Here is a 26769-nt window from a genome sequence, read left to right on the forward strand (position 1 = left end):
GCCTATGAATGGAAAACCCTACAAAAGGTAGTGGATATAGCCCAGTACATCACAGGTTTAAAAAAAATCATTGAGCACACCTACATGAAATGTTGCCACAGAAAAAGCATCCATCATCAAGGATCCTCACCACCCAGACCTTGCTCTTTTCTCGCCACTGCCATTAGGTAGAAAGTACAGGAGCCTTAGGACTCGCACAACCAGGTTCAAGAACAGTTACTATCCCTCAGCCATCAGGCACTTGAACAAAAGGGGATAGCTACAATCATTTAGGGACTCTGTTATATTGTTATTTCATGCTCACTATTTATTTATGTCTGCATTTACACAGTTTGCTAACAATTAACAGTTCCTGGTGTTTACAATTTACAGTTACAGTTCTATAGATTTACTAAGTATGCCCGCAGAAAAAGAATCTCAGGGTTGTATGTGGTGACATGTACACTATTTACTCTGATAATAAATTTTACTTTGAACAACACAAGTACATTCTCCTTAATTCTGGCAGAATCCTGATAAAACTCTTTTAAAATGGGCTATAGTGTGCATGGTTTCCTCAAAGGAAAAATCTTGCCCGACAAATCTGCTGGAATTCTTTGAAGAAATAACAAGCAGGAAAGACAAAGGAGAATTGGAAGATGTTGTGAACTTGGATTTTCAGAAGACCTTTGACAAGGTGCCACACATGAGGCTGCTTAACAAGCTACAAGCCCATGGTATTACAGGAAAGCTTCTAGCATGGATAAAGCAGTGGCTGATTGGCAGGAGGCAAAGTCTGGAAATAAAGGAAGTATTTTCTGACTGGCTGGCAGTGGCTAGTAGTGTTCCTCAGGGGTCTGTGTTGGGACTGATTCGCTTTACGTTATATGTCAATAATTTGGATGATGGAATAGATGGCTTTGTTGCTAAGTTTGCAGATGATATGAAATTAGGTGGAACGTCAAGTAGCTTTGAGGAAGTAGAGAGGCTACAGAAGGACTTAAGACAGATTAGGAGAATGGACAAAAAGGTGGCAGATGGAATACAGTGTTGGAAAGTTTATGGTCATGCACTCTGGGAGAAGAAATGAAAGAGTTGACTATTTTCTAAGTGGAAAGAAAATACAAAAAACTGAGGTACAAAGGGACTTGGGAGTCCTTGTGCAGGATTCCCTAAAGGTTACTTTGCAGGTCGAATCTGTAGTGAGGAAGGCAAATGCAATGTTAGCATTCATTTCAAGCGCACTAGAATATAAAAGCAAGGATGTAATGTTGAGACTTCATAAAGCACTGATGAGGCCTCCCTTCGAGTATTGACAGCATTTTTGAGCCTCTTATCTTAAAAAAGATGTGCTGAAACTGGACAGGATACAAAGGAGATTCACAAAAATGACTGCAGGACTGAAGGGCTTGTCACATGAAGAGCGCTTGATGTCTTTGGTCCTCTATTTGCTGGAATTCAGAAGAATGAAAGGTGACCTCATAGAAACCTATTGAACGGTGATAGTGGTTGTGGAGAGGATGTTTCCTATGGTGGGAGAATCTGAGACCAGAGGAGACAGTTCAGAATGGAGGGCTGTCCTTTTGGACCAGAGATAAGGAGGAATTTCTTTAGCCAGAGAGTGGCGAATCTGTGGAATTCATTGCCACAGACAGCTGTGGAGGCCAAATCTTTATGCATATTTAAGGAACAGGTTAATAGATTCTTGATTGGTCAGGGCACGAAGGGATACGGAGAGAAGGCAAGAGATTAGGACTGAGAGGAAAATTGGATCGGCAATAATGAAATGGCAGAGCAGACTCAGTGGGTAAATGACCTAATTCTACTCCTGTGTCTATGTTCTTATCTGTAACTGTTGTGTGTGGCTTTTCATTAACTGCATTGTATTTCTTTGTTCCACTATGAATGCCTTCAAGAAAATAAACCTTAAGGTAGTATATGGTGACATATACATACTTAAGATAATAAACTTTGAACTTTGTTCCATATCTTGCTCTGTTCTTTGATAATTCTTTAAGTGGATGAGGCAGCAGTAGAGGTTATGATGGTGCAGAGAGGCTTCAAGAGGAAATAGGTCAGGCAAAAGCAGTAGAATATGGGGACACATATGAAGGTATCCACTTTCTTGGTTCAGCCCAGCAGTTGCTGAAATCAGCCTGGAGGCAAGCAAGCATTTCCTCTCCCAACACCTCAACTCCACATTTTGCAGTCTAAAAATAACGTTAGATAACCACCCAAGCCCTACAATCTAGAAATGCCAACCCAAGCTTGACTGTCTCTTTCTATCCCTGTACATCCAATCCTTTTTAAAACTAATTACTATGACCTAGCCTTTGGCCACCTGTGGGCCTTCTGTCATGGCATTTGGAATCTTTTAAAAAGATCATGCAAGACTCTGACTGCGTAAAAGATTTTCTTGTGAAATCTTATTCATACGACTTAGAACAGAAATGCATTTAAATTATTGATCAAATGTCTTGAAGGCTAGATTGCATTTGACAGTAAATTTTTTAATTGTTCCTTAAACACGTTTAAAATATCGGTATTTTACTTTCAGACCATGAGGGTTATTTGAGACAAAAATGTTAAATTCATTGCTTTTTCCAAATTGCCCTTTAATTTTTTTTAAACAATATATTTTGAAAGGCACCTTTTCAAAATCTTTATAATACGGAGGAAGCTGATACAGAATTATATAGAAAAATATAATCTGTTCGCTATGGTTACAAAGTATTTTAAGAATATTAGTTCAAAGATACTTATTAATTTACAAATGATTTAGTATTGAGCATTCCACTGAAAACCTGCCAGTACCTTGAGGCGGTTTATGAATAGTAAAGAAAAGGGAGCACTGAAGAACAGGTTCTTGCTTAAACGAAAATAATGTTAGAATTTCTTCAGGATGTAACTTCTAATGTGTTCCTTCTGCCATGAAATTGTTGACCTAGGGTTACAGAAACATTAATGAGATGTTGGATTCCCTGCAGCAGAAATTAAATATTTTAGTCTTTTCTTTTTCAGGAAAATGATTAACTGAAATTTGAATTAAATAACAACAGTGAATCAAATCATATTTCCTTACAACATAGAAGGAGACTATTTGGCCCATCATATCTGTGTGACTCTGAGAGAAATCACATCAAAAGGAATTATTTTATCATTTGCCTCCACATACCCTGAGACCTCACCCTTAATAAATTGACTCCAACATCTTCCCAACTACTGAGGTCAGACTAACTGGCCTATAATTTCCATTCTTCTGCCTCTCTCCCTTCTTGAAGAGTGGAGTGACATTTGCAATTTTCCAGTCTTCTGGAACCATTCCAAACTCCAGTGATTCTTGAAAGATCATTAATAATGCCTCCACAATCACTTCAGCCACCACTTTCAGAACACTGGAGTGTACACCATCTGGTCCAGGTGACTTACCAACCTTCAGACCTTCCAGTTTCCCAAGAAACCTCTCTCATTCTGGCAACTTCACACACTTCATGACCCCTGACACATGGAACTTCTACCATATTGCTTTTGTCTTCCACAGTGAAGACTGACGCAAAGCACTTATTCAGTTCATCCACCATTTCATTGTCCCCCAATACTATCTATCCAGCTTAGTTTTCCAGTGGTCCAATATCCACTCTCAACTCTCTTTTACACTTCATGTATCTGAAGAAACTTTTGGCATCTTCTTTAATATTTTATTAGCTAGCTTACTTTTGTATTCTATCTTTACCTTCTTAATGACATTTTTAGTTGCCTTCTGTTGGTATTTGAAAGCTTCCCAATCTTCTAACTTCCCACTAATTTTTCCTCTATTATATGCCCATTCTTTGGCTTTTATGTTAGCTTTGACTTCTCTGGTAGCCCCTGTTGTGTCATCTTTCCTTTAGAATATTTTTTCCTATTTGTGATGTACATATCCTGTGCCTTCCAAATTGCTTCCAGAAATTCCAGCTATTGCTGTTGTGCCATCATCCCTGCCAGTGTTCTTTTCAAATCAATTCTGGCCAACTCCTCCCTCATGTCTCTGCAATTCCCTTTACTCCATTGTAACAAGTACAATAATAACAGGGAGATTTGTTATGATGGGAGATTTTAATTTCCCCAAATTTGTTTGCTGCATTTTCCTACAGCAAGGGGTATACATGGGCTGGAGTTTATTAGGTGTATTCAGGAGAGTTTCTTTACACAACATGTAGATAAGCCTACAAGAGGAAAGGCTGTACTTGATCTGGTATTGGGAAATTAACCTGGTCAGGTGTCAGGTCTCTCAGTGGGAGAGCATTTTGCAGATAGTGATCAACAGTTCTATCTCCTTTACCATAGCATTGGAGAGGGATAGGAACAGACAAGTTAGAAAAATGTTTAATTGGAGCAAGAGGAAATATGAAGCAATCAGGCAGGAACTTGAAAGCATAAATTGCAAGCAGATGTTCTCAAGGAAATGTATGGCAGAAATGTGCAAATGTTCAGGGTTTTTTTTGTTTGCATGGCGTTCTGCATCGCTACATTCCAATGCGACAGGGAAAGGATGGTAGGGTACAGGAACCATACTGTACAATGGCAGTTGAAAATCTAGTCAAGAAGTAAAGAAAAGTTTACAAAAGGTTCAAAAAACTAGGTAATGATAGAGATCTAGAAAATTATAAGATTGGCAGGAAGGAGCTTAAGAATGAAATCAGAAGAGTCAGAAGGGGCCATGAGAAGGCCTTGGTTAGCAGGATTAAGGAAAACCGCAAGGCATTCTACAAGCATATGAAGAGCAAGAGAATAAGACATGAGAGAATCAAGTGTGACAGTGGAAAATGTGTATGGAGGTAGCAGAGGTACTTAATGAACACTTTGCTTCAGTATTCACTACAGAAAAGGACCTTAGCGATTATAGGGATGACTTACAGTGGACTGAAAAGCTTGAGCATATAGACATTAAGAAAGAGGATGTGCTGAAGCTTTGGGAAAGCATCAAGTTGGATAAGTCACTGGGTCCGGACAAGATATACCCCAGGGTACTGTTGGAGGCAAGGAAGGAGATTGCTGAGCCTCTGGCAATGACCTTTGCATCAACAATGGGGACGGAAGAGGTTCCAGAGGATTGGAGGGTTGCAGATGTTGTTTCCTTATTCAAGAAAGAGAGTAGAGATAGCCCAGGAAATTACAGACCAGTGAGTCTCTTCAGTGGTTGGTAAGTTAATGGAGAAGATCCTGAGAAGCAGGATTTATAGACAATTGGGGAGGCATAATATGATTAGGAATAGTCAGCATGGCTTTTCAAATGCAGGTCATGCCTTATGAGCCTGATTAAATTTTTTGCAGATTAAACACGTTGATGAAGGTAGAGCAGTAGATGTTCATGCATATGGTTTTCAGCAAGGCATTTGATAAGGTACCCCACGCAAGGCTTATTGAGAAAGTAAGGAGGCATGGGATCCAAGGGGACATTGCTTTGTGGATCCAGAACTGGCTTGCCCACAGTAGGCAAAGAGTGGTTGTAGACGGGTCATATTCTGCATGGAGGTTGGTGACCAGTGGTGTGCTTCAGGGATCTGTTCTGGGACTACTACTCTTTGTTAAGTTTTATAAATGACCTGGATGAGGAAGTGGAGGGATGGGTTAATAAATTTGCTGATGACACAAAGGTTGGGGGTGTTGTGGATAGTGTGGAGAGCTGTCAGAGGTTACAGCGGGACAACAATAGGATGCAAAACTGGGCTGAGAAGTGGCAGATAGAGTTCAACCCAAATAAGTGTGAGGTGTTTCATTTTGGTAGGTCAAATATGATGGCAGAATATAGTATTCATAATAAGACTCTTGGCAGTGTGGAGGATCTGAGTGATCTTGGGGTGTGTGTCCATAGAACACTCAAAGCTGCTGCACCAGTTGACTGTGGTTAAGAAGGCATACGGTATATTGACCTTCATCAACCGTGGGACTGAGTTCAAGAGCCAAGAGGAAATGTTACAGCTATGTCGGACCCTGGTCAAACTCCACCTGGAGTACTGTGCTCAGTTCTGGTCACCTCACTACAGGAGGGATGTGAAAAGGGTGCAGAGGAGATTTACAAGGGTGTTGCCTGGTTTGGGGAGCATGTCTTATGAGAAAAGGTTAAGTAAAATTGGCCTTTTCTCCTTGGAACAATGGAGGACGAGAGGTGATCCGATAAAGGTGTATAAGATGATGAGAGGCATTGATTGTGTGGATAGACAGAGGCTTTTCCCCAGGCCTGAAATAGCTATCACGAGAGGGCACAGTTTTAAGGTGCTTGGAATTAGGTACAGAGGAGATGTCAGGGGTAAGTTTTTTTTAAAAAAAACGCAGAGAGTGGTGAGTGCGTGGAATGAGCTGTCGGCAACGGTGGTGGATGCAGATACGATAGGCTCTTTTTAAGAGGCTCTTGGATAGGTACATGGAGCTTAGAAAAATAGTGGGCTATGGGTAACCATAGCTAATTTCTAAAGTAAGTACATGTTCAAAACAGCATTGTGGGCCAAAGGGCCTGTATTGTGCTGTAGGTTTTCTCTGCTTCTATGTTTCTATTTAATACTGCTACATCTGATGCTAGCTTCTCCTTCTCAAATTTCAATGAATTCAATCATGTTATGATCACTTGCCCCCAAGGTTTTATTTTATCTTAAGGTCTCTAATCACTTCAGGTTCATTGCAAAAGAAAGCCCAATCCAGAATAGCTGATCCTCTAGCGGGCTCAACCCGAGCTGTTCTAAAAAGCCATATCATAGGCACTCTAGAATTTCCACGTCCTAGAAACCCACACCAACCTGATTTTCCCAATCTACCTGCATTTTGAAGTCCCCATGACTATTACAACATTACCCTATTGGCATACATTTTTTGTCTCCTGTTGTAACTTGCAGGCCACATCTTTACTACTGTTCAGGGCCTGTATACAATTCCTATCAGGGTCTTTTTACTCTTGCAGTTCCTTAGCTCTATCCACAATGGTTCAACACCTTCCGACCCTATGCCATCTCTTTCTAATGATTTCTTTTTTTAAAACCAACAGAGCAACACTGTGCCCTCTGCCTTTCTGCCAGTCTTTTCCATACAATATGTATCCTTGGACATTAAGCTTCCAGCTGTAATTTTCTTTTGGCATGGCTCAGTGATGCCTACAACAACACACCCACCAATCTGCAACTGTGCTGCAGGTTCATCTACCTTATTGCATATACTGCACACATTCATATACAACACCTCCAGTCCTGTATTCACCCCTTTTGATTTTATCTGGTGTTTACATTGCAACTCATCCTGGTGCCTGCAATTTTGCCCTGTCAACAGCCTCTTCTCACTGGAGATTGCCTCTGTTTGTAAACCAGCTACCTCATCTTCAGCATTATTATCTACCTTTCCTACAATACTTCTTGCATTGAAATATACGCAGCTCAGGACACTAGTCGCACCATGCTCAACCTTTTGATTCCTAGCTTTGTGAGGTCTTACCAATGTTTGCCTCCACAACCTCTCCATTAACTGTTCTGGCACTCTGGTTCCCATCCCCCCGCAACTCTAGTTTCAACCCCACCATGCAGCATTACCAAAGCTTCCCACTAGGATATCAGTCCCCCTCCAGTTCAGGTGGAAATAGTCCCTTCTGTACAGGTCCCACCTTCCCTGGAACAGAGCCAATGAGCCACAAATCTTATGCTCTTCCTCCTTTACCAACTCCTTAGCCATGTATTAAACTGTATGATCTTCCTAGATCTGGCCTCACTAGCTCATGGCATGGGCAGCAATCCTGAGATCACAACCTTGGAGGTCCTGACTTGGCACTTAACTCTCTGAACTCCCGATGCAGAACCTTGTCACCCACCCTACCCATGTCATTGGTACCAACATGGACCACAATTTCTGGCTGTTCACCCTCCCACTTAAGAACACGAGAAGTCGATCTGAGATATCTTGGACCCTGACACCCAGGAGGCAACATATCATCTGGTAATCTCATTCTCGTCCACAGAACGTCCTGTCCATTCCTCTAACTAATGAATCCTGTATCAACACAGTGTGCCTCTTCTCCACACCCCCCCCCCCCACACCGCCACCTTCCCTTCTGAGGAACAAAGGCAGGCTCAGTGCCAGTGACTTTCCTCTGTTAGGTCACCTCCCCCCTCTCCACCCCTGATGCCATCCAAAGTGATATACCTGTTTTTGAGGGAGATGGACACAGATACCCTGCACTAGCTCCTTAACCCCTTTCCCTTTCCTAACCGACACCCAGTTTCCTGTGTCCTACACCGTGGGCAGAGAAGTGGTAGTCAGACTTTAATCCAGCTAAGTGTGAGGTGTTGCATGGAGGGATCTGGGGGCAGAGGTCAAAAGGTCACTGGAAATGACTACACAAGTGGATAAGGTGGAAAAGAAGAACTACAGCACACTTAAAGGGTGTTGAGTATGAGATTAAGGAAGTCATACTGCAGCTATATGAAAACTTCACTCACCTTGAAGTATTGCATGCAATTCTGGTGTCCCTTCAGAGGAAGGATATGGAGATTATGGAGGGGATGTTTAAGAAGTTTGTCAGGATGCTGCCCGGTTTAGCATGTGTGAGCTCTAAAGGAAAGGTTGGATAAATTGAGTTGCTCTCCCTAGCATGTCACAGGCTGAGGAGAACCTGATAGAGGTTTTTTTAAATGATACGAAGGCATAGATAGGGTAGACAGTCAGAATCTTTTTCCCTGGATAGGAATGTCAAACACCAGAAAGCATGTTTTTAAGGCAGGGGTAGGGGAGGAGTTTAAAATGTGACATGAGAGACAAACTTTTCTTTAAAAAAGCAGAGTGTCTCAAATAGGTGCAGAGCAGGCAGTTGTGTGCATTTTTAGAAGCTTTTAGAGAGGTTCATGAGTATGAAGAGAATGGAGGGATACTGATGATATGCTGAAGGAAACGTTTAATATAAACTGGCAACAAGATTAGCACAAGGTCATGGGCTGATTGCCCTATCTAGTATCGTACTGTTTCCACGTTCATTATAGGAATTATAGATGTTTTGTGTTTAAATTAGGCATCAGGATAATATGGAGCTCTGACCGAAATCATCATAAATGCTCTTCAAACCCTGCTCCTCCCCCATGAGATGCTACTCGAGTGACACCAGAAGATTGTATGTTGCTCCAAATTCAAGCATCTGCAGTGTCTTGTGTCTCTTCGGAAAAATTATATTTTGTTTCCTAATTAGAATTGCTATAAAAACCTTCAATTGCCATAAAATCATTCAACCTCAAGCATTGGTCCCTTGTGGTAGCTGAGTAATTACAGCCTTTCAACTTGAGAAAATCTATTTATTCCTATTTTGTTTTTCCTTTGTTAACCAGCTCTCCATTGTGCATCTAATTCCACCTGCATCAAGCTTGTTCAGCAGACTGTGTGGAAACTCAGTAAGCCTTCTGAAAGCCCAATATACCTTCCCTTCCTTCCATGGCCCCCTCCTCCTTCCTTTTCTTCCATGAACCTCCTCTCGGTGCTCCTCTTCCCTTTCTTCCATGGTTTACTGTCCTCTCCTATCAGATTCCTCCTTCTTCAACCCTTTACTTCTTCTATCACCTCCCTATTTCATATCCCTCCTCATCCCGCCTTGCAAATGCAGCAAACTGTATGGAATAGAAATGCAGCTGGAGAAAGTAATTCAACTGCTTGAGCTTCCTCCACCATACAACTTCATACCTGATCTGGCCTTTTTACATTTTCCTGTTTAATCCCCATGGCCTATGACACCGCTCAGTCCGAAAAAGTTATTCTCAGCCTTGAATATAATTATACCTAGCATCCAGAGACCTCTAAGACACAAATTTCTAAATATTTTTAAAATAAATAATTTAATAAATTACTTTAAAGGATTCAAAACAGTATTCCCTCCACATTTCAGTCATAAATGAGCATTTCCCAATCCTGAGAATACGGCCCCAAATTTCCTCCAATAAAGCATCTTATAGCATCTAACTTATCAAGCCTTCTCAGAATAAAGCAACTCAATAATGTTTCCCCTCAAATCATCTAATTTTCTTTAATATGCTCATAGGTTCCTCATCAGACAACTCAATTACCAGAAACCATTCTGAAGAAACTTCTCTGCATTACCTCTAACAAGTAGTGTCTTGGGTTAGAGCTTGTCTAGTTCCTGCCACAATTACAGCAATACTTTCCTTCTTTTATTACTTCCCTATCTCAAGGAGAAATTGTTATTTTTCAGTAATATGCAGTAGAGACCTTCCCTTCATAATTTACAACCTCTTAGCAGGTAAGGCAGCATTAAGTTCAAATTTAGCACTTTCGAAATGTGTCCTTGGAGCACCAGTGCTAAACAAGACCATACATAACAACATTCAGTTTTCATATACAATATACTGCAAGGGAACAACTAGAAATAGATGAAAAACCAAGTCAAAGGATAAAAAAGATTTTGTTGCCAAAAAAAGGTCAAATATCTTTTCAAAATGGTAATCAATTAAAATTCAATGATTTTAAGTGAGGATATCACAATGTCAGGGCACGCATGATAAACAGTTGTTTAATTTAACTGCAGAATTATCAATACTGTTGTAGATATCTTGCCAAGCAACCATCTGTTTAAAGTAGATATGATACCCTCAAGGAACATAACTATTTGTGCAATGTAAAACTAACATTTGCAAAAAAAAAAAAATCAAATATAACTTAAATTACTAGCATGAAGTAAAAACTTAACTAAATCAACCACTTCTCGTTATTGACAATCATGGACCCAATTAATTCTCTTGTACAGTCTTTTTAACTGTTCAAAACAAGGTTCACCTATATCATTAATATTTTTCCCCACTGTTAGACTAATAAGGTACAGTAACTATATCCCACAAGTAAACATTCAACTTTATTTTTTCATTCATTAATAGTGAAATATTCATAATTCTACTACTTCTGTAAAATTTGTAAAATCATTAAGTAATTCACACAGATTTATAATTAAATAGAAGAATAAAAATAAAACTTGAAATAACATTCCAGATAGTAACTGTGGAGAGAAATATTTCAGTTGGATTATGGTTCTGATGCAAGCTATCAATAGACATTAACAATTTTTCCACTTCAGTTAAGTTTCCAACCTGAGCTTCTCCAGCATATTTATTCGTATTTTATAATTTTCCACCTCCCACCATATTTTACTTCATAAGGCAAATTAGATTCTCATTGCACAAATATTGCATTTGCTTCTTTAAGGAGTCGTAAAAGGGCAGCAGAAAAAAAAATGTCAGAAAATATACCCATATTAATACCAGCCCAGTTTAACCCCAGATAATAGTTTAGATACAACCGAAGTTATCTGGAAGTTAGAGCTCTCTCAGCACTGCAACAAAGAAAAAGTATTGAACATAGAAGCTTTTTCAAAATAAACTCTACAACGTTTACAAAGCAGCTTTTAAAATGAAAGAAATGTCGGTTATATATAAGCAATTACATGATTTGATTGATAGGTTCTTGATTGGACATGGTATCAAAGATGAGAAAATGATGAGAAAAGGGGAGAAGGCCAGGAAATGGGGTTGAGGAGGAGAAAAAAAAGATCAGCCATGATTGAATGGCAGAGCAGACTCAATGGGCCAAATGGCCTAATATGCTCCTTTGTCTTATGGTCGTGCATTTCAGGCTGAAATGTTTGCCTGAACACCTCCTTACCCACTCTCTCCTTAAATACAAGCCTGCTAGTATTAGACACTTTGATCATGGGACAAACGATATAGGTTGTCTACTTTATTTACACACCTCATAATCTTAGAAACTCTATCAGGTCTCCCTTCAGCCTCTGCCACTCAGAGAGAACACCCCAAGTTTGTCTAACCTCTGCTTATAGCACATACCCTCTAATCTAGGGTAATTCTTCTGCACCTTCTGTAAAGCATCTACGTTCTTCCTATAATATGGCACCAGAATTGAATGTAATACTCCAGTTGCTATGGGCCAAATGCAGAGAGATGGGAATAGCTAGAGGACAACACAATCGCCAAGGACAAATTGGGCTGAAGTACATGTTTCTGTGCTTAAAGTTTCAATGATATGCAACTGAACATAACTTCCTGACTCTTGGACTTAACGTCTCAACTAATCAAGGCAAGCATGCCATATACAACCTTTACCACCCTATCAAACTGTGCAACAACATTCAGGGAGACAAGGACATAGGCCCAAACCTAAAATCTCTCTGCACATCAACAATGTTAAAGGTCTTACTGTTAACTCTGTACTTTCCCTTTACATTTGACCTCCTGAGTGCAACACCTCATATTTGGCCAGGTTATACTCTGGGTGGTGGAGTGGAAATATGCCTTTACCAAAGGAGGTGTAGGCGCTCCTTCCCTCCACTTGGGCAAGGTGTAGTACCTGCTTAGCCCACCGAGCAGGGCCATGGGAGCAGGTGGCGGATGGTTGTATGAGCAGCTGGTGCCTATCACAAATCCTGGATATGCAACCACTGAAGCCAGGCAGATAATCTCTGAAGAACATTGATAATAGCTGGGGTCACCCATCTTGTAAAGACACTGCCCAGAAGGCAGCAATGGCAAACCACTTCTGTAGAAAAATTTGCCAAGAACAATCACAGTCATGGAAAGACCATGATTGCCCATGTCATACGACATAGGTTCAGGTATTCCATTGACTGATTTATAAGGGGAGAAAGATGACTAGTTGCAGTCTTAGAGCAAATGGATGGTATCATTTGGAGATGGAGATGGAGATGGACTTCTCCAATCCTTTACCTTTCCCACCTACCTGCCTTCACCCATCACCCTCTAGCTATTCCTCCTTCCCCTCCCCCCAATGTTTTATTAATGTCAACTTCCTCTTTCCTTTCCAGTCCTGAGCAAGGGTCTCAGCCCAAAACATCAATGGTTTATTAGCTTCCTTGGATGCTGTCTCACTGATTTCCAGCATCTGCAGAATCTCTTGCGTTTATACTCCATCTGCCATTTCTCCACTATATCTGCAACTGACAAACCAGCCATGATTAAATGGTGAAGCAGACATGATGGGTTGAAAAGCCTAATTCTGCTCATGTGTGTATCTGTGCACGTGCGTGTACACACACACACACACACACACACACACACTCTATAAAAAGTGTTCACCCCCGTTAGAAGTTTTCATGTTATGTTGTTTTACAACATTGAATCACAGTGGATTTAATTTAGCTTTTTTTGACACTGATTAACAGAAACAGACTCTTTCATGTCAAAGTGAAAACAGATCTCTATAAAGTTATCTAAATCAACTACAAATATAAAACACAAAATAATTGACTGCATAAGTATTCACCCTCTTTAATATCACACCAAATCATCACTGGTGCAGCTAACTGGCTTCAAAAGTTACATAATTAGTTAAATGGTGATCACTACTGTACAGTCAAGGTGTTTTAGTTGATTGCAGTAAAAATACATCTGTATCTGGAAGGTTCAGCTGCTGGTAATTTTGTATCCTGGCAAAAACTACACCCTGAAGACAAAAGAATACTGCAAGCAACTCTGTAAGAAGGTTACTGAAAAGCACAAATCAGGAGATGGATACAAGAACATTTCCAAGTCACTGAATATTCCTTGGAGTACAGTTAAGTCAATCATCAAGAAATTAAAAGAACATGGCACAGCTGTAAATCTGCCTGGAGCAGGCCCGTCCTCAAAAACTGAGTGACCGTGCAAAAGGAAACTAATGAGGGAGGCCACCAAGAGACACATGACAGAAAACCATTAGCTACTTGCCAGTACTTCAGGATCTCACCTGTGGCTAAAGAAGACACAAAGGTCCAGATCGAGGCCTCACATAAGTAATTGCATACAACTTTCCTTGAATATCTGTGAATCCCCGTTGTACAATTCATACAATACTGTGGAAAGTACACGCACTCAAAATAAACTCTGTTATACCAATTTAAACAAGCTTTAGTAATTAAATTATTTCTGAACTGAGTCACCCAAAATACTAACAATATAAAAACTAGTTGCTTGCTCCATTCAATTAAGTCCAGATGACCTTGCTGATGTTCATTCAGACTTCCCGTTGGGCTCCCTCACTGCTAATAAAAACCACAGCATCCTAATATTAAACCAATATTGATTTTGTGGGACATGCTTACAATGCTGTTAGCCAGAAGGGAAATGATCATTTCTAGGAAATAAAGATGCCGTAGTAAAGATTACTTGGAAATAGAAAACTCAAAGTATGAGAAAAAAGCTGAATTAGAAAAACAGTGCAATAGTTGTACACATTATATACGTGTCTTGTTTTATGAATGAGCTCTGGCTAGATGTTCAAACAACCCAATCTACATCCTCCAACTATTTTGATTCTTAATGCCACTACTGGTGGCTACCTGTTTCATTGACCATTCTTCAAATGTCCCGAATTCGTCTCTGAAAAAATATCAACTAAGAACTATTCTAAATCATCCCTTCTCATCCAATTTAAATGTTTCCCATTTCTATTTTTCTCATTCTCTACTTGTTTCATTTATTATAGTGAGACTCCTTAAAATGCAATTAGCCAAGTTTTCTAAATCCAATCGCTGCACCACCTACAATTTCCCTCAAGAGTGTCAATTACGAAAGTACTCGCTCACTTCTCTGCAACAAAGTTCATCACTGCACATTAGTTTGCAGCCAATGCATAAAAACAATCATCCTCATTTTAGTCTACTTTTACACTATTTGCCAAGCACATCAAGCCACACATGCCATTGTACAAAATGAAAATGTTCATGTCATTTAAGGTGTGCAAATTAAGATTCCCAAATCTCTCAGACAGCAAATTTCCTTAGATTCAAAAGTGCCTCCCGAAGACCAGGAAATTATGCACCAGAAGGATTCTTCGCTATATCCGCTCCATATTTCTTCAAGACATCACCTGTTGCAGCTGACGACTCAGGCTCATTAATATCACCATGCCTCAAAGAACAGACGGGGGTTAGAGATTTCACATCAAGCATCACATGGTCAGATGTCCAAACATCACATGACCAAACCAAGAATGTTCCAAACACAACAAAATACAAATCTTCACTAACTGCTGAAATTAGTTTATTTAAGAAATCAGAAACCTATTAACCCCAATTATGGACAAAGATCCTGTGTGACTGAGAAGGAAGCTAATTCTGCTAACATAATCAAACTTTTGGAGCTTTTTGACCCAGGTAAAATTACTCTAGCTCTAGCTCATGATCTAAAAATTAGTATAGGTCAGAGAGCTTGAGGGAATGATTCATTTCTTGGTAGACAGAAATTATATTATTCAGTGACAGAATATTGTAACCACAATCTCATGTTCACTTAATTTGGTTGATAAAGAGTGGAAGTAACAACTTGATAAATAGAATTAGATTTGTCTTTACAAGTGAAAAAAAGTGTTTCAAAACTAGGAAGCACAAACAGAGAGCACAGTCTGTTTCCTTTCTAATCTTGCAATTTCCATTGTGTAGATATTAATATCAGATGTTCTTTAATGAGGAATTGTTAACTTTCATAGCAACAATGCAACATAACTATTTTAATTAGAAACTCAAGGAACAGACGGGGGCTGGAGACTTCACATCAAGCATCACATGACCAAACCAATAATGTTCCAACTACAACAAAATACAAGCTCAGAGCTCAGTTACCTTTCCACAAGCCGCATCCCACAACTTTACAAGGCAAAACTAAGAAATAAAAATCTATTAATTTTAACATTGACTTTAACAATTCATGGCAAATATGCAGCACAAATCCAACTGCACCACTGCCTGGTAATGCAAATTATACACTGCCCAGAAATGTTTCAAAAATCATTTGGATCCATGTTTGCATTATTCATTAGCAATAATATTACGATTCAATAGCTCCCTCGGTGTATCAGAAAGACGAGAAAGATCAAGTGGGATGGAAATAGAAAGAGTTCATTCTATAAATAAAAGTCTGAAAGCAAAAACTAGGGAGTCATCTCACATCGGGAAATGGAGCGACATTTCTTGTGAACTTTAATTATCCACTCATTGACTGGAACAGGATGTAAACAGAAGGAAATGGAATTAGTAAAATATATGCAGGTTCTTTATGAGCTAATAAAAGAAAAAAAAATTGTGAAATCCAGCATCAAGCAATCAAGCAGATCAGCTATTCAAATTAACCATGGGATTTCTAGTTGAGATGAGCAATTGAACAGTGCTTCAACAGTTAAGAAAAAGTACAAAGATTGGAAGAGTGTAGAACCCAAAAATATGCACTTTCTTCATGATTGTATCAATATGTTGAGACCAGGATAAAGTGTCTTGTAAAAATATTCGGACCCCAACCCTTTGTTCACATAAATGAGTATTACAATAAGGGATTTTGATCAATTTTTATTCGTGGATCACATGCTCCTTTTTGCACAGTTGGTAGAACCCACAAAAAAGGGAAAATTGTAAAGCTTGAGAAACTAAAAGGTTGAAAAACTTTTAGCAGATCGAAAGTAGTCATCCCCCTTTCCTCGATGCTTAGTTGAACCATCTTTCACAGCTATTACAGCTTGTGGTCTTTTTGCGTAAGTCTGTATTAGCTTTGCACAATGTGATGGAGCAAAATTTGCCCACTCCTCCATGCATAATTGCTCAAGCAGTGCCAGATTATTTAGAGAATGGTGGTGGACAACAATCTTGAGGTCTTGCCAGATGCTTGATCAAGTTAAGGTCAGGACTATGACTGGACATCAATTTTCTCCATGGTTCCTTTGGCAGTGTGCTTTGGGTCATTGTCCTGCTGAAAGATGAACATCCTCCCCAATTTAAGCCTTCTGACAGAGGCCAGCAGGGTTTTAAATCCAAGATCTCTCTGTACTTAGCAGCCTTCATCTTCCCATCAATCCTGACCAGATTTACAGCCCCTGCTGCTGAGAAGCATCCCTATAGCACGATGCCACCTCTTCTATGCTTTATAGTAGGGATAGTGTTACCTGGCCGATGTGTAATATTAGATTTATGCCACACATACCCAGACATCCCACCCTGCAAAAACTCATTTCAGGGAGGTAGCAGCACCATTGCAGGGGGTAGCACCCCCGCCCCCCGCAACCCCATATCCCCCCCCCAATCGACCTCCAAGGGTGTATGTAATACTTTATTTAGTGATTTTGTCTAACCTGTAAAGCAAGTTAGGTATATGCAGAAAATGTGACATTAAAGTATATACTTATATTATCATGGAGTTTTTTTTATTGTATTACAACTTTAAGCAAGTCTACAGGGAGTTTGGCCTCATCACATAGGACATCAATAGAGTCGCTCCTTATCAGCTAGCCGGCTAGTTTAAATAACATTGGCTATTCTAGTGAATGAATGACAGCTGTTAAAGTCACCTCAACATGTCTTTTACAGTCATTTAACCCACCATGGGCAATAGAGAAGTCACTGTTGCAAACAGTGGAGCGAGCACCACTGTCATTATTTTTGACCCCTATTGGGGAGGGGGGGGGAAGAGAGAGAGAGGAAGAGGGAGAGGGAGAGGGAGGGGGAGAGGGAGAGGGAGAGGGAGAGGGAGAGAGAGGGAAAGAGGGGAGAGAGGGACAGAGTGAGAGAGGGGGAGAGACAGAGATTTTTGACTGTGAAGCCCACCCTCAGAGAAAACTGAGGCCTATTTAGCACAAAGAGAGACCTATCAGGATGCTCACTCTAGCTCTTGCTCTTCCTCTCCCTCTCAAAAAGAAAACCGATTTCCAGGATACTGTATATAATTTGTGGGCATCAGGGAGCCACTATCATGTCTGCATAGCGCTTAGCATTGAGGCCAAAAGGTCCACTTTCGTCTCATCCGACAACAAGATCTTCTTCCACGCATCTTCTAAGTGACACTTTGCAAAGAAAAAAAGGCAGGGCTTCTTCTTTGTCACTCTTCCACAAAAATCCCTTTTGTGAAGGCCTTAGAGATTGTAAGGCCATGAACTTCATCTCCAGTTGCAGCCTTTGACTTCTGCAGCTCACTCAGTGACAACTGGTGTCAAGGTAGCCTCTCTTGCAAGTACCGTTCTTCTCTGGTGACTAAGTTTCAAGGGGCAGCCTGACCAATGCAGTGTAGCTGTTGTTTCATACTTCTTCCACTCTTTCACGATGGACTGCACTGAGCTCTGAGGTTATGCTCAGTGCCTTTGAGATGGCTTTGCACCCTTCCCCAGATCTATTATTATTTCCTTGACTTGTCTTGAATGTTCCTTTGTCTTCATTCTAGTTTGATCTGTTGAAAATCTACTATACTGTTGGACCTTACAGAGAGAGGTGGTATTTATTCTTATGAATTCATTGAAAACAGGTGATCCTTACAATTTTCTACAGCAACAAATTGGGTGAGTTGGTATATTGCACCCGAGGAAAGTTAGCGTAGTGATTACAAAGGGGGCAAATACTTTTTCAGCCTCACAGCTTTGTTTCTCTTTCTTCTTTTTAGTAAATTTTTGACAGAGTTTGGAATTTCTCTTGATTTGACATGATGTACAGTATTTTGTACATTAGCTCAAAAAATTCCTACTTCAAGATATTTTAAATTTAGAAAGTGAGACAGTAAAATGTGAGAATAGTTGTGGGGGGCTGAATACCTTTTTCAAAATGATGTATATCCATGGAGATACTGACACCCGGGTACTTGAAGCTTCTCACCCTTTCCACTGCTGAACAATGAGGAACTGATGTGTACTTCCTGACTTCTACTTCCTGAAGTCGACAATCAATTCATTGGCTGCACTGACTGAGTGCAAGGTTGTTGTCACAACAGCACAATGCCAACTAATTTATCTCACTCCTGTATGCCTCCTCATCTACCAGCAGTGTCATGGCAAATTTATAGATGGTGCTTGAACTGTGCCTAGCCACGCAGTAATAAATGTAGAGATAATTGAGCTGTGGGCTAAGCACACATCCTTGATTGTCAGCGAGAAGATGTTTTATGTATCCACACTGATTGGAGGTCTCCTGACGAAGAAATCCAGGATCTGGATGCAGAGGGAGGTACTGGACTCAGGATTTAAAGGTTGTTGATTGGTATTGAGAGGACGATTGATTTTGAACACTGGGTTGTAATTGATAAACAATAGCCTGATTTATGCCCATATTGCTCAAAGCTGAGTGGAGAGCCTGAGAGATTGCATGTGGACCTGTTGTAGTGGTATACAAGTTGCAGCGGATCAAGGTTCTTCCTCATGCAAGAGTTGATTCTAGCCAGTAATGACCTCTCAAAGCGCTTGATTACAGTAGATGTGAGTGCTACTAGGCAATTTTTGGAATACTGATACAGGTTGAAATCTAAAATTCTCACCAGTGTCCTGAATAATGCTGAAAATAATAAGAGAAGAGAACATGTAAAATAAAAGCATCAGATGACTTGATTTCATAAAATTTTAATAAATCTATTTTTTCACATCAGTTAGAATGGCTTGTTGACTTGACCCTCCGGGTATTTTATAATGCTTTTGAGTTGTACCTTTCTCTTTATGAAGCATCTATAGTTGAGCCCAGCCTAGATTAGTTGTGCAGACTTCCACAGCAAAACAAAAGCACAAGCTATACTGGCTGTCAGATGCTGATATTTTGCTTGTGTGCTACTGTATTGCAATGATTTTTCATTTTAACAATGCTCCGTGTAATTAGGAAACTGCAATCAAGGTTTTTCTGGCTGTAATCTGCTGTAGTCAGATTATTTCTGTTGTAGTGGTCCTTGTTTATCAGCTGTGCTGTTGCCTGTGTAGGACTCATGCAGTTTATTCAAAACACATATGTTAGATGCCAGTAACACAGACCTTGCACAGTAGTTATCTCCAAGGTGAGCAGAAACCCAACTGAAGAGAATGTGTACCCAGTTACATAATCCTTTGTTCAATTCTTAAATTCCAATTTTATTCCATGCTAAAATGCACATACTAAAATTGAACAATTTGAATTTAATAATTGAACCTTAAGCTCTACAATTTTCTGTTCCCCCATTTTGATTGTAATTAATATTTTTCTGAAGATTTTTCAGTTTTTTTGCCTTTAAAAGAAAAACTGCTAAATATAAATATGTTTGGACTTCTTTATCATTGGAGAACATTTAATAAAATTTTAGCAAACATAGCAAAGCTATTGAATTTTAATTACTAGTGATACGTGTATGTACAGAAATTGATTTTGAACAAAATTTAAAATATACATTTCAAATATTTTCATATGAACTGTTAAAATATGACTATCTTAATCAATGAAAACCTTTCCCCCTGAAAAAAAACAAAATGTACATGAAGAAAACCAACACCTTGTGCCAACAATGATTCAGTAGCTCCACTACTGACTAAATCCTGAAGAACATGACTGCCAAATTGATTTTTATACCACCTGCCACAGGCTCAGTGTGAGGGGTAAACTTGCATGTCTTCATCCTCATCCTTCCTGCTTCCATTGTGTCCTTCCACAACAGAACTGACAAGATTTAATTCCAGATTGTCCTCCTGTAGATTAAGTTCCCTCCACATAATTAAAACACAAATCATCCTGTGAGGTACTTCTGACAGATTCAGATAAGTCATAGTAGTCACCTTAACTTATGCAGCCACCAACAGGTAATGGTCAGTCCAACACAATTTATAGTCCAGACATATTCATCTATCCATTATTAATGTCAAGACAGGGGACCAACCTAGTTAGAGGCAGCTTAGGAGAACATGCCAAACAAAACACACCACTAAACCTATACTATACTCAAAATAAGCAATAAGCAGGTGAAGCTAGACAGCATGGATGATAATCATGATGAATGTGCTATGGAATATTGTTGGAAACATTGGCAAGTTCATTGCCAGTGTTTCCAACAGTAATAGATAATAAAACAACTAATTAGGGAAGTCTTTTAGAAAGCCAGCAAATGAGCACAAAAATCAGATGAATTTATCCCTCACTATCAAGTAGATGACCTAATTTTGTCCACACTTTCACAGAGGCCAAGCTTCAGCCAAAATAATTCACTTCATAAAATAACATCAAAAAATGCCAAGTGCACCAAAGGTCAATGGGTCCCGATAACAATTCTCCTGCAATGAAGACTTGTACTTAGCTGTTCGTCAAGGCCTTCTGTTGAAGTAGTTGTACAACAGTGACACCAGCCCAAGAAGCTGGAAGATTGCAAAGTACTGCAAGGTCCACAAACAGTAGGACATGTACACTTCAGCTAATTCCTAGTAATCATCTGACAAAGCAATAGAAGCAATTGTCAATAATATGATTAACTTAGCAGTTAATGCCCATTTTGACTCTTCCTGAATTACTGAGCAAATTTAGAAGATTGATTCCAACATAAATAAACTAGCTAAGGTCTAGAGGCGGGATAAAAGTGACAACAGTGAAGCAACGAAGAAGCCCAAGTAAAATTGAAATCCATGTGAAGTAAAAAAACAAGCATCCCAAAAGCTCAGTACCAAGCTCAATAAAACAGACAAAGTTTCTGCAGACCAATCATGTCACCACTCTCAGCCTCTTGTGCCCCACTCAACTTCCCCGCCCTTACCAACCAGATTTTGTTGTATAAGTTCCACACCTCCTAGATTCACTTCAATGACCTTCATTCCCCATGGTCAGGGAAGTAGATCATCATTCAGGGTTAGGTTAATAAATCACAAGTTAAATTCGCATGACACAAATGCTAGACCACGATAATCTTAAACGTAGCAGTTTAACAATCAGCACCAACAGAGGTTTTCATATACTGGGTATCTCCAGCCTTTGAAACCATTTAAAGAGACTCCACTGGAAAAGTCGACTGTCCATTTCCCTCCATAGATATTGCTCAAGCCGCTGAGGTCCTCTTGTACTTCATTTGCTGCTGCAGATTCTAGTATCTGCAATCCCTTGCATGTCTGCCACTTTGTGTACACACACAGACACACACGCACATGCACACACACGCACATGCACATGCACGCACACGCACGCACACACACGCACACACAAACTAAAGTACGTGACCAAGTTAGAATAAGTAACAGGGAGATCTCAGGCAGTGGAAAAATCATTCTGGTGGATGGATCTAGTGCTTCCTATGATCTATCTCACCAAGTAGATTGGTAATAATGTTGCTCTGTCACAGACTCTCGACTGTGGACCTATGTTTCTAGTAGCTTATTTGCATTTTAATAATTTTAGGCTTGGCAAAAATCTCTAATCTATGATCTAAATGTTCTAATAAAAAACGGATTATGAAAACAACTGTACCTGACTTTCCTCGTGAGATACTCTCATCTGTTCTTTGAGGACAGACATTCTGGCGGCTTCCTCTTTCCTCAACACTCGTTCTTTCTTCAGCTCAGGGCTCCAGAAGGTTTTGATGCTGTTCATTGATGATCCAAGCTTGGTGTCCTTGATTTCCAGTTCCTTCCGGAGTGTCTCGTTCTCCCTCTGCAGCTCTTTGAGCTGTGCCTGCAGATCAACCATGGTGTTATCACGGACCTGCCTCAAGGTGGAGGGCACTTGGTGGTGATGGTGGTGATGGTGAGAGGATGGAGTGATCATGGCACTGTGCTGCTGTTGGTGGTGGTCGCTGAACGAGAGGGCGTCTCCCCCGGGAGGGAGCCCCGCGGAGGCGATGTTCGGACTGCTGCCCATGGCCGTGACACGGCCTCCATAGGTTGCCCGGTTTGTTGCTCGGCCCAGGGTCATGGTTCCCTTGGGAAAACTGGTGGAGGCGACTCCCTCGTGGTCACTCAGGTACATGGGTCCAGAGGTGGCGTAGGCGGCGTTAAGAGACTGGATGTTTTCCATTGACAAAGTTTTCCCTGCCCCTCCTGTTCCGCTGCTATTTGTTCGCCGGTGGCCCAGCCGAGGAGACCGCGGAAGTCGGGGAGACCTCGACGGGCTGCCTTCGACATGGCCCACTGCCCTGGAGCTTCCGTACATGGTGAGTTTGGCTGTATCAAAAAGCAAATGAAAATACAGGGCGGACGCAGGAATCGCTGTAAGAAGGTGCAGTCAGTCGACACCTGCTGCCTGTCGGAGCTGGTTACTGCATTGCCACTGGTGGCAGGAGATAAGGGCTCACCCTATTCTCTGATCTGGAACACACAAAACAAAAGGTGAAAAGAGAATGTTAATCATATTTGTGGCAAAATAAAACTTAGATTAACACGTACTGATGCTAAACATAAAAAGTACCAAGTGGTACAATATATCATTGTTTAATCCATAAATTATATTGGATTCACGAAGGATTGTTAACAGGTTCTAACCAGACCTGTGGGTGCGGACTCTATGAAACTGAAGTAACTAACACATCCATTATGCTTTGTAAAACTAGTTAATGCAACAAAATCTAAGTCACTGAGCTCTGGTCTGAAGGAGATCGTTACATCAATTGATCTCCTTATTTATGTAAATGTTTGCCCATCACTCTGTACTTGCTATTGTTTTGGCTTCTAATTAATTAACCTAAAATTTCAGAAGCTGGAGTAAACCACAGATCTCTTCGAGCCTGTTCTATTTTGATCAAAGCAACTTTGGTCTCAATTCCTGTTTTCCAGCTTTGCATTTCCCAACAGGTGAATAATTTTTCAGCCTTGAAAATACTTAAGTGGCAAGGCAACCACAACTGAAAAGAACAGAGAACTTCAAAGATATACAATGAACAAAAAATTAATTTTATATGCTGGCTGCTTTCCTGGGACCACTTCCTCAAACTGTTCCCTCTTCAATACAAACAATAGCCTCATGGCACCACTCCTTCCACCCCCACCTCCACCCCCTGCAGGTGTTTTTTTTTTGTTTTGAGATGCTTTATTCTTCAGGTTGGCTCAATCTTTCCTCACAGGCAACTTCCTCACACAAATGTCAATTTAGTGAATCCTTGGGCATGACCCCAATTAGAATACCCTTCCTCAAATGAAAGAGAAAACTGTATCCAGTATTCACCACACAAAACGCCAAGGCAACAAGGCTTTCTCATTGTACATGGCACAAGAATACTCCTAGTTCACTTATGAGCAATTTGAAATAGTGCCAGCTATAAATAATAACACTGTTGCATCTTTCCTCTCATGAGACTCCAATTATCATTACTGATCCCGGAGGCATACCAGAGTCACTTCATGCCGCCCTGAACCTAACTTAATTCATTTCTACTGTTCTATTCTGTCTGTTTACCAATCTTCCATCCATATTATCTTCAGCCTATGAGCACTTCTGACACGAGGTGTGACGTCACATCCAAAAACTCAGCATCTACATTGCACCTCAGGTCAGCTCACCTACTGGCTTTCCTTTGTCTATCCTATTAATTATATCCATAGAGAATGAATACATTTTGTTAAACATGGTTTTCCTTTCATAAAAGCAACTGTGGTATCAGTGTTTTTGTAGTGACCTGGGTTCAGTATCGACCTCCAGTGCATGTTCTTGTTGTCCATGCCTGGGCTTCTACTGGGTGCTCTGGCTTCCTTCCACATCCCAAAGATGTTCTGGTATTAGATTAATTGTCTACTGCAGAGTACTGCTTACCTATGGTTAGTTGGAAAATCAGAAGTGTGCAAGGGAGAATGGGTTATAGAAAAAATGTGGGTAAGGATGAATTGCCTTCAGAGTTGAAATGGACAATGAAACAAATGGCCTCCTCCCATAGCATAATTATTTCATAATAACATTTCAAAATGTTATCACTTTTTAATAATGCCAGCTTCCTGGTGCTATGTTTAGCTATGGTCTACCAATCCCTGTTCCTTTTTATCTCCTCTTCATTTCTTGAATAGTAATATTGAGTTTATTGCATCCCTATCTGACGAAATAGCAACTTTAAAAGTGTTTTTTTAAAATCCTACATAAAAATTTCCAGAATCTCAGCCTCAATTCTGATTCAGAATCAGCCTAACACTGACACATTGTTGTGAAATTTACTGTTTTGCAGCAGTAGCACAGTGCATTACATATAAAATTACTGTAAGTTACAATAAAAAATAATAGTGCAAAAAGGGAGCAAAAAATGAGGCAGTGCTTATGGGTTCAGAGTCCTTTCAAAAATCTAATAGTGGAGAGCAGAAAGATGTTACTAAAACATTGACCGTGTATTTCCTCCATCCTGATCAAAAAAGTGCAACAGCACCTTTATTTCCTGCGAAGCATCAAGAAAGCTCACCTCTGTCCCAGGATACTGACGGACTTTCACTATTGTACCATTGAGAGCATACTGCATTTCAGTGTGGTATGGCAATTGTCCCGTATCAGACTGCAAAGCACTCCAACAGGTGGTGAAAACTGCCCAGTGGATTATCAGCACCCAATTGCCCACCATTGAGAACATCTACCATAAACGCTGCCTGGGCAGGGTGAAAAGCATTATCAAGGATGCATCTCATCCTAACCATGAACTTTTTACTCTCCTCCCATCCGGTAGGCACCACAGGGGCCTCCGCTCCCGCACCAGCAGGCACAGGAAGAGCTTCTTCCCTGAGGCTGTGACCCTGCTGAACCTCACATCACAGCGCTAAGCAGTATTGCACCCATATTGTACTATCTCAGTACTTTTATATTTGTGTGCTGTAGCACTTACTTTTTCTTTGCAGTTATTTTGTAAATAACACTATTCTTTGCATTTCTGGTTAGATGCTAACTGCATTTCATTGGCTTTGTATCTGTACTCGGCACAATGACAATAAAGTTGAATCTAATCTAATCCCTGATGGTAGCAGTGAAAAGAGGGTAATCTTCATAATCTCATCAATATCTTGGGCCCAGGATAGATCTTCTGAGATGCTGACACCCAGGAACTTGAAGCTGTTAACCCTTTCCACAGATGAGCCCCTGATATGGACTGGTGTGTGTTCCCCTGACTTCCCCTTCATGAAGTCTACAATCAATTCCTTGGTCTTAATGACGTTGAGTGCAAGATTTTGTTGTTGTGACCCACTCAACCAGCAAATCTATCTCACACCTTTACACTTCATCACCATCTGAGATCCTGCCAACACCTGTTGTGTCATTGGCAAAATTATAGATGGGGTTTGAGTTGTGCTTAGACACAGTGTCATGAGTGTAGAGAGAGTAGAGCAGTGAGTTAAGCATGCATCCACGAGACTTCTCCTAGCATATGACCCACAGAGAAATCTGCAAGCTTTTGTTTGGCCTTTTGCTTATTCCCACATCTAAAGCAGTGCACCATTGATATATGTGCCCTCAATTGCAAAGGCAAAGAATTTCCTTCTAGAATTTTCGTACCTCATCTCCCTTCTCAGCTTTCAAGACTCACCTTAAACCCTAGTTCTGTGACAAAGGTTTTCAGCATCTCCCCTGATTTCTCCTCAACTGTCTGTGTAAAAAAAATGTTTAATAACACTTCCAGTATTTGTAAGTGCCTTGGGAAATGTTCTTACATTAATGGTTCTATATAATACAATATTATGACTAATGAGCAGGTCTAATTAAGTAACTTGAATTGGTTAATTAAATGTGGCCTTGTACTCTCAACAGCTTGAACTGTAATCCTTGGAGAAATATTCATCTTATGCCTCACCTCTTCTTTCTTAGCCAATCACACTTTCTATTTAACCTCTCATTTTCGTGAGTATAATCCAAATCAAAAGAGGCCGTAACTTTTACACTCCAGTATTAAAATTGGAATATCCCATCCTAATTGTTGATGATATCGATCTGTATCCTATTATGCATTTCTGCCTAATTGATCCCTTTAGCACTATCACAAAGAAGTACCACTAATAAAAGTGTTCATCTTTGGAAGGACCTGGGGAAAAGAAAACCCCTTTGGTGAGGGTGATAGGAATTCTAATTCCAGGAGAGGGTCATAAAAA

General features: G+C 40.2%; 1 protein-coding gene across 7 annotated transcripts in view; it reads right to left on the reverse strand.

Annotated features, from left to right (window-relative positions):
- LOC132377797 (ERC protein 2) overlaps nucleotides 1-26769 on the reverse strand; it is a 782782-nt gene that overhangs the window by 737435 nt on the left and 18578 nt on the right. For all 7 annotated transcript variants that reach the window (XM_059944157.1, XM_059944160.1, XM_059944156.1 and 4 more), the window contains exon 4: nucleotides 22196-23031. In XM_059944157.1, coding sequence (XP_059800140.1) covers nucleotides 22196-22876 — 681 coding nt within the window. In that variant the 5' untranslated portion in view covers nucleotides 22877-23031. The remainder of the gene's footprint in view (nucleotides 1-22195; nucleotides 23032-26769) is intronic.

The sequence above is a fragment of the Hypanus sabinus genome, chromosome 19 (assembly GCF_030144855.1).
Source record: "Hypanus sabinus isolate sHypSab1 chromosome 19, sHypSab1.hap1, whole genome shotgun sequence".
NCBI classification, from domain to species: Eukaryota; Metazoa; Chordata; class Chondrichthyes; order Myliobatiformes; family Dasyatidae; genus Hypanus; species Hypanus sabinus.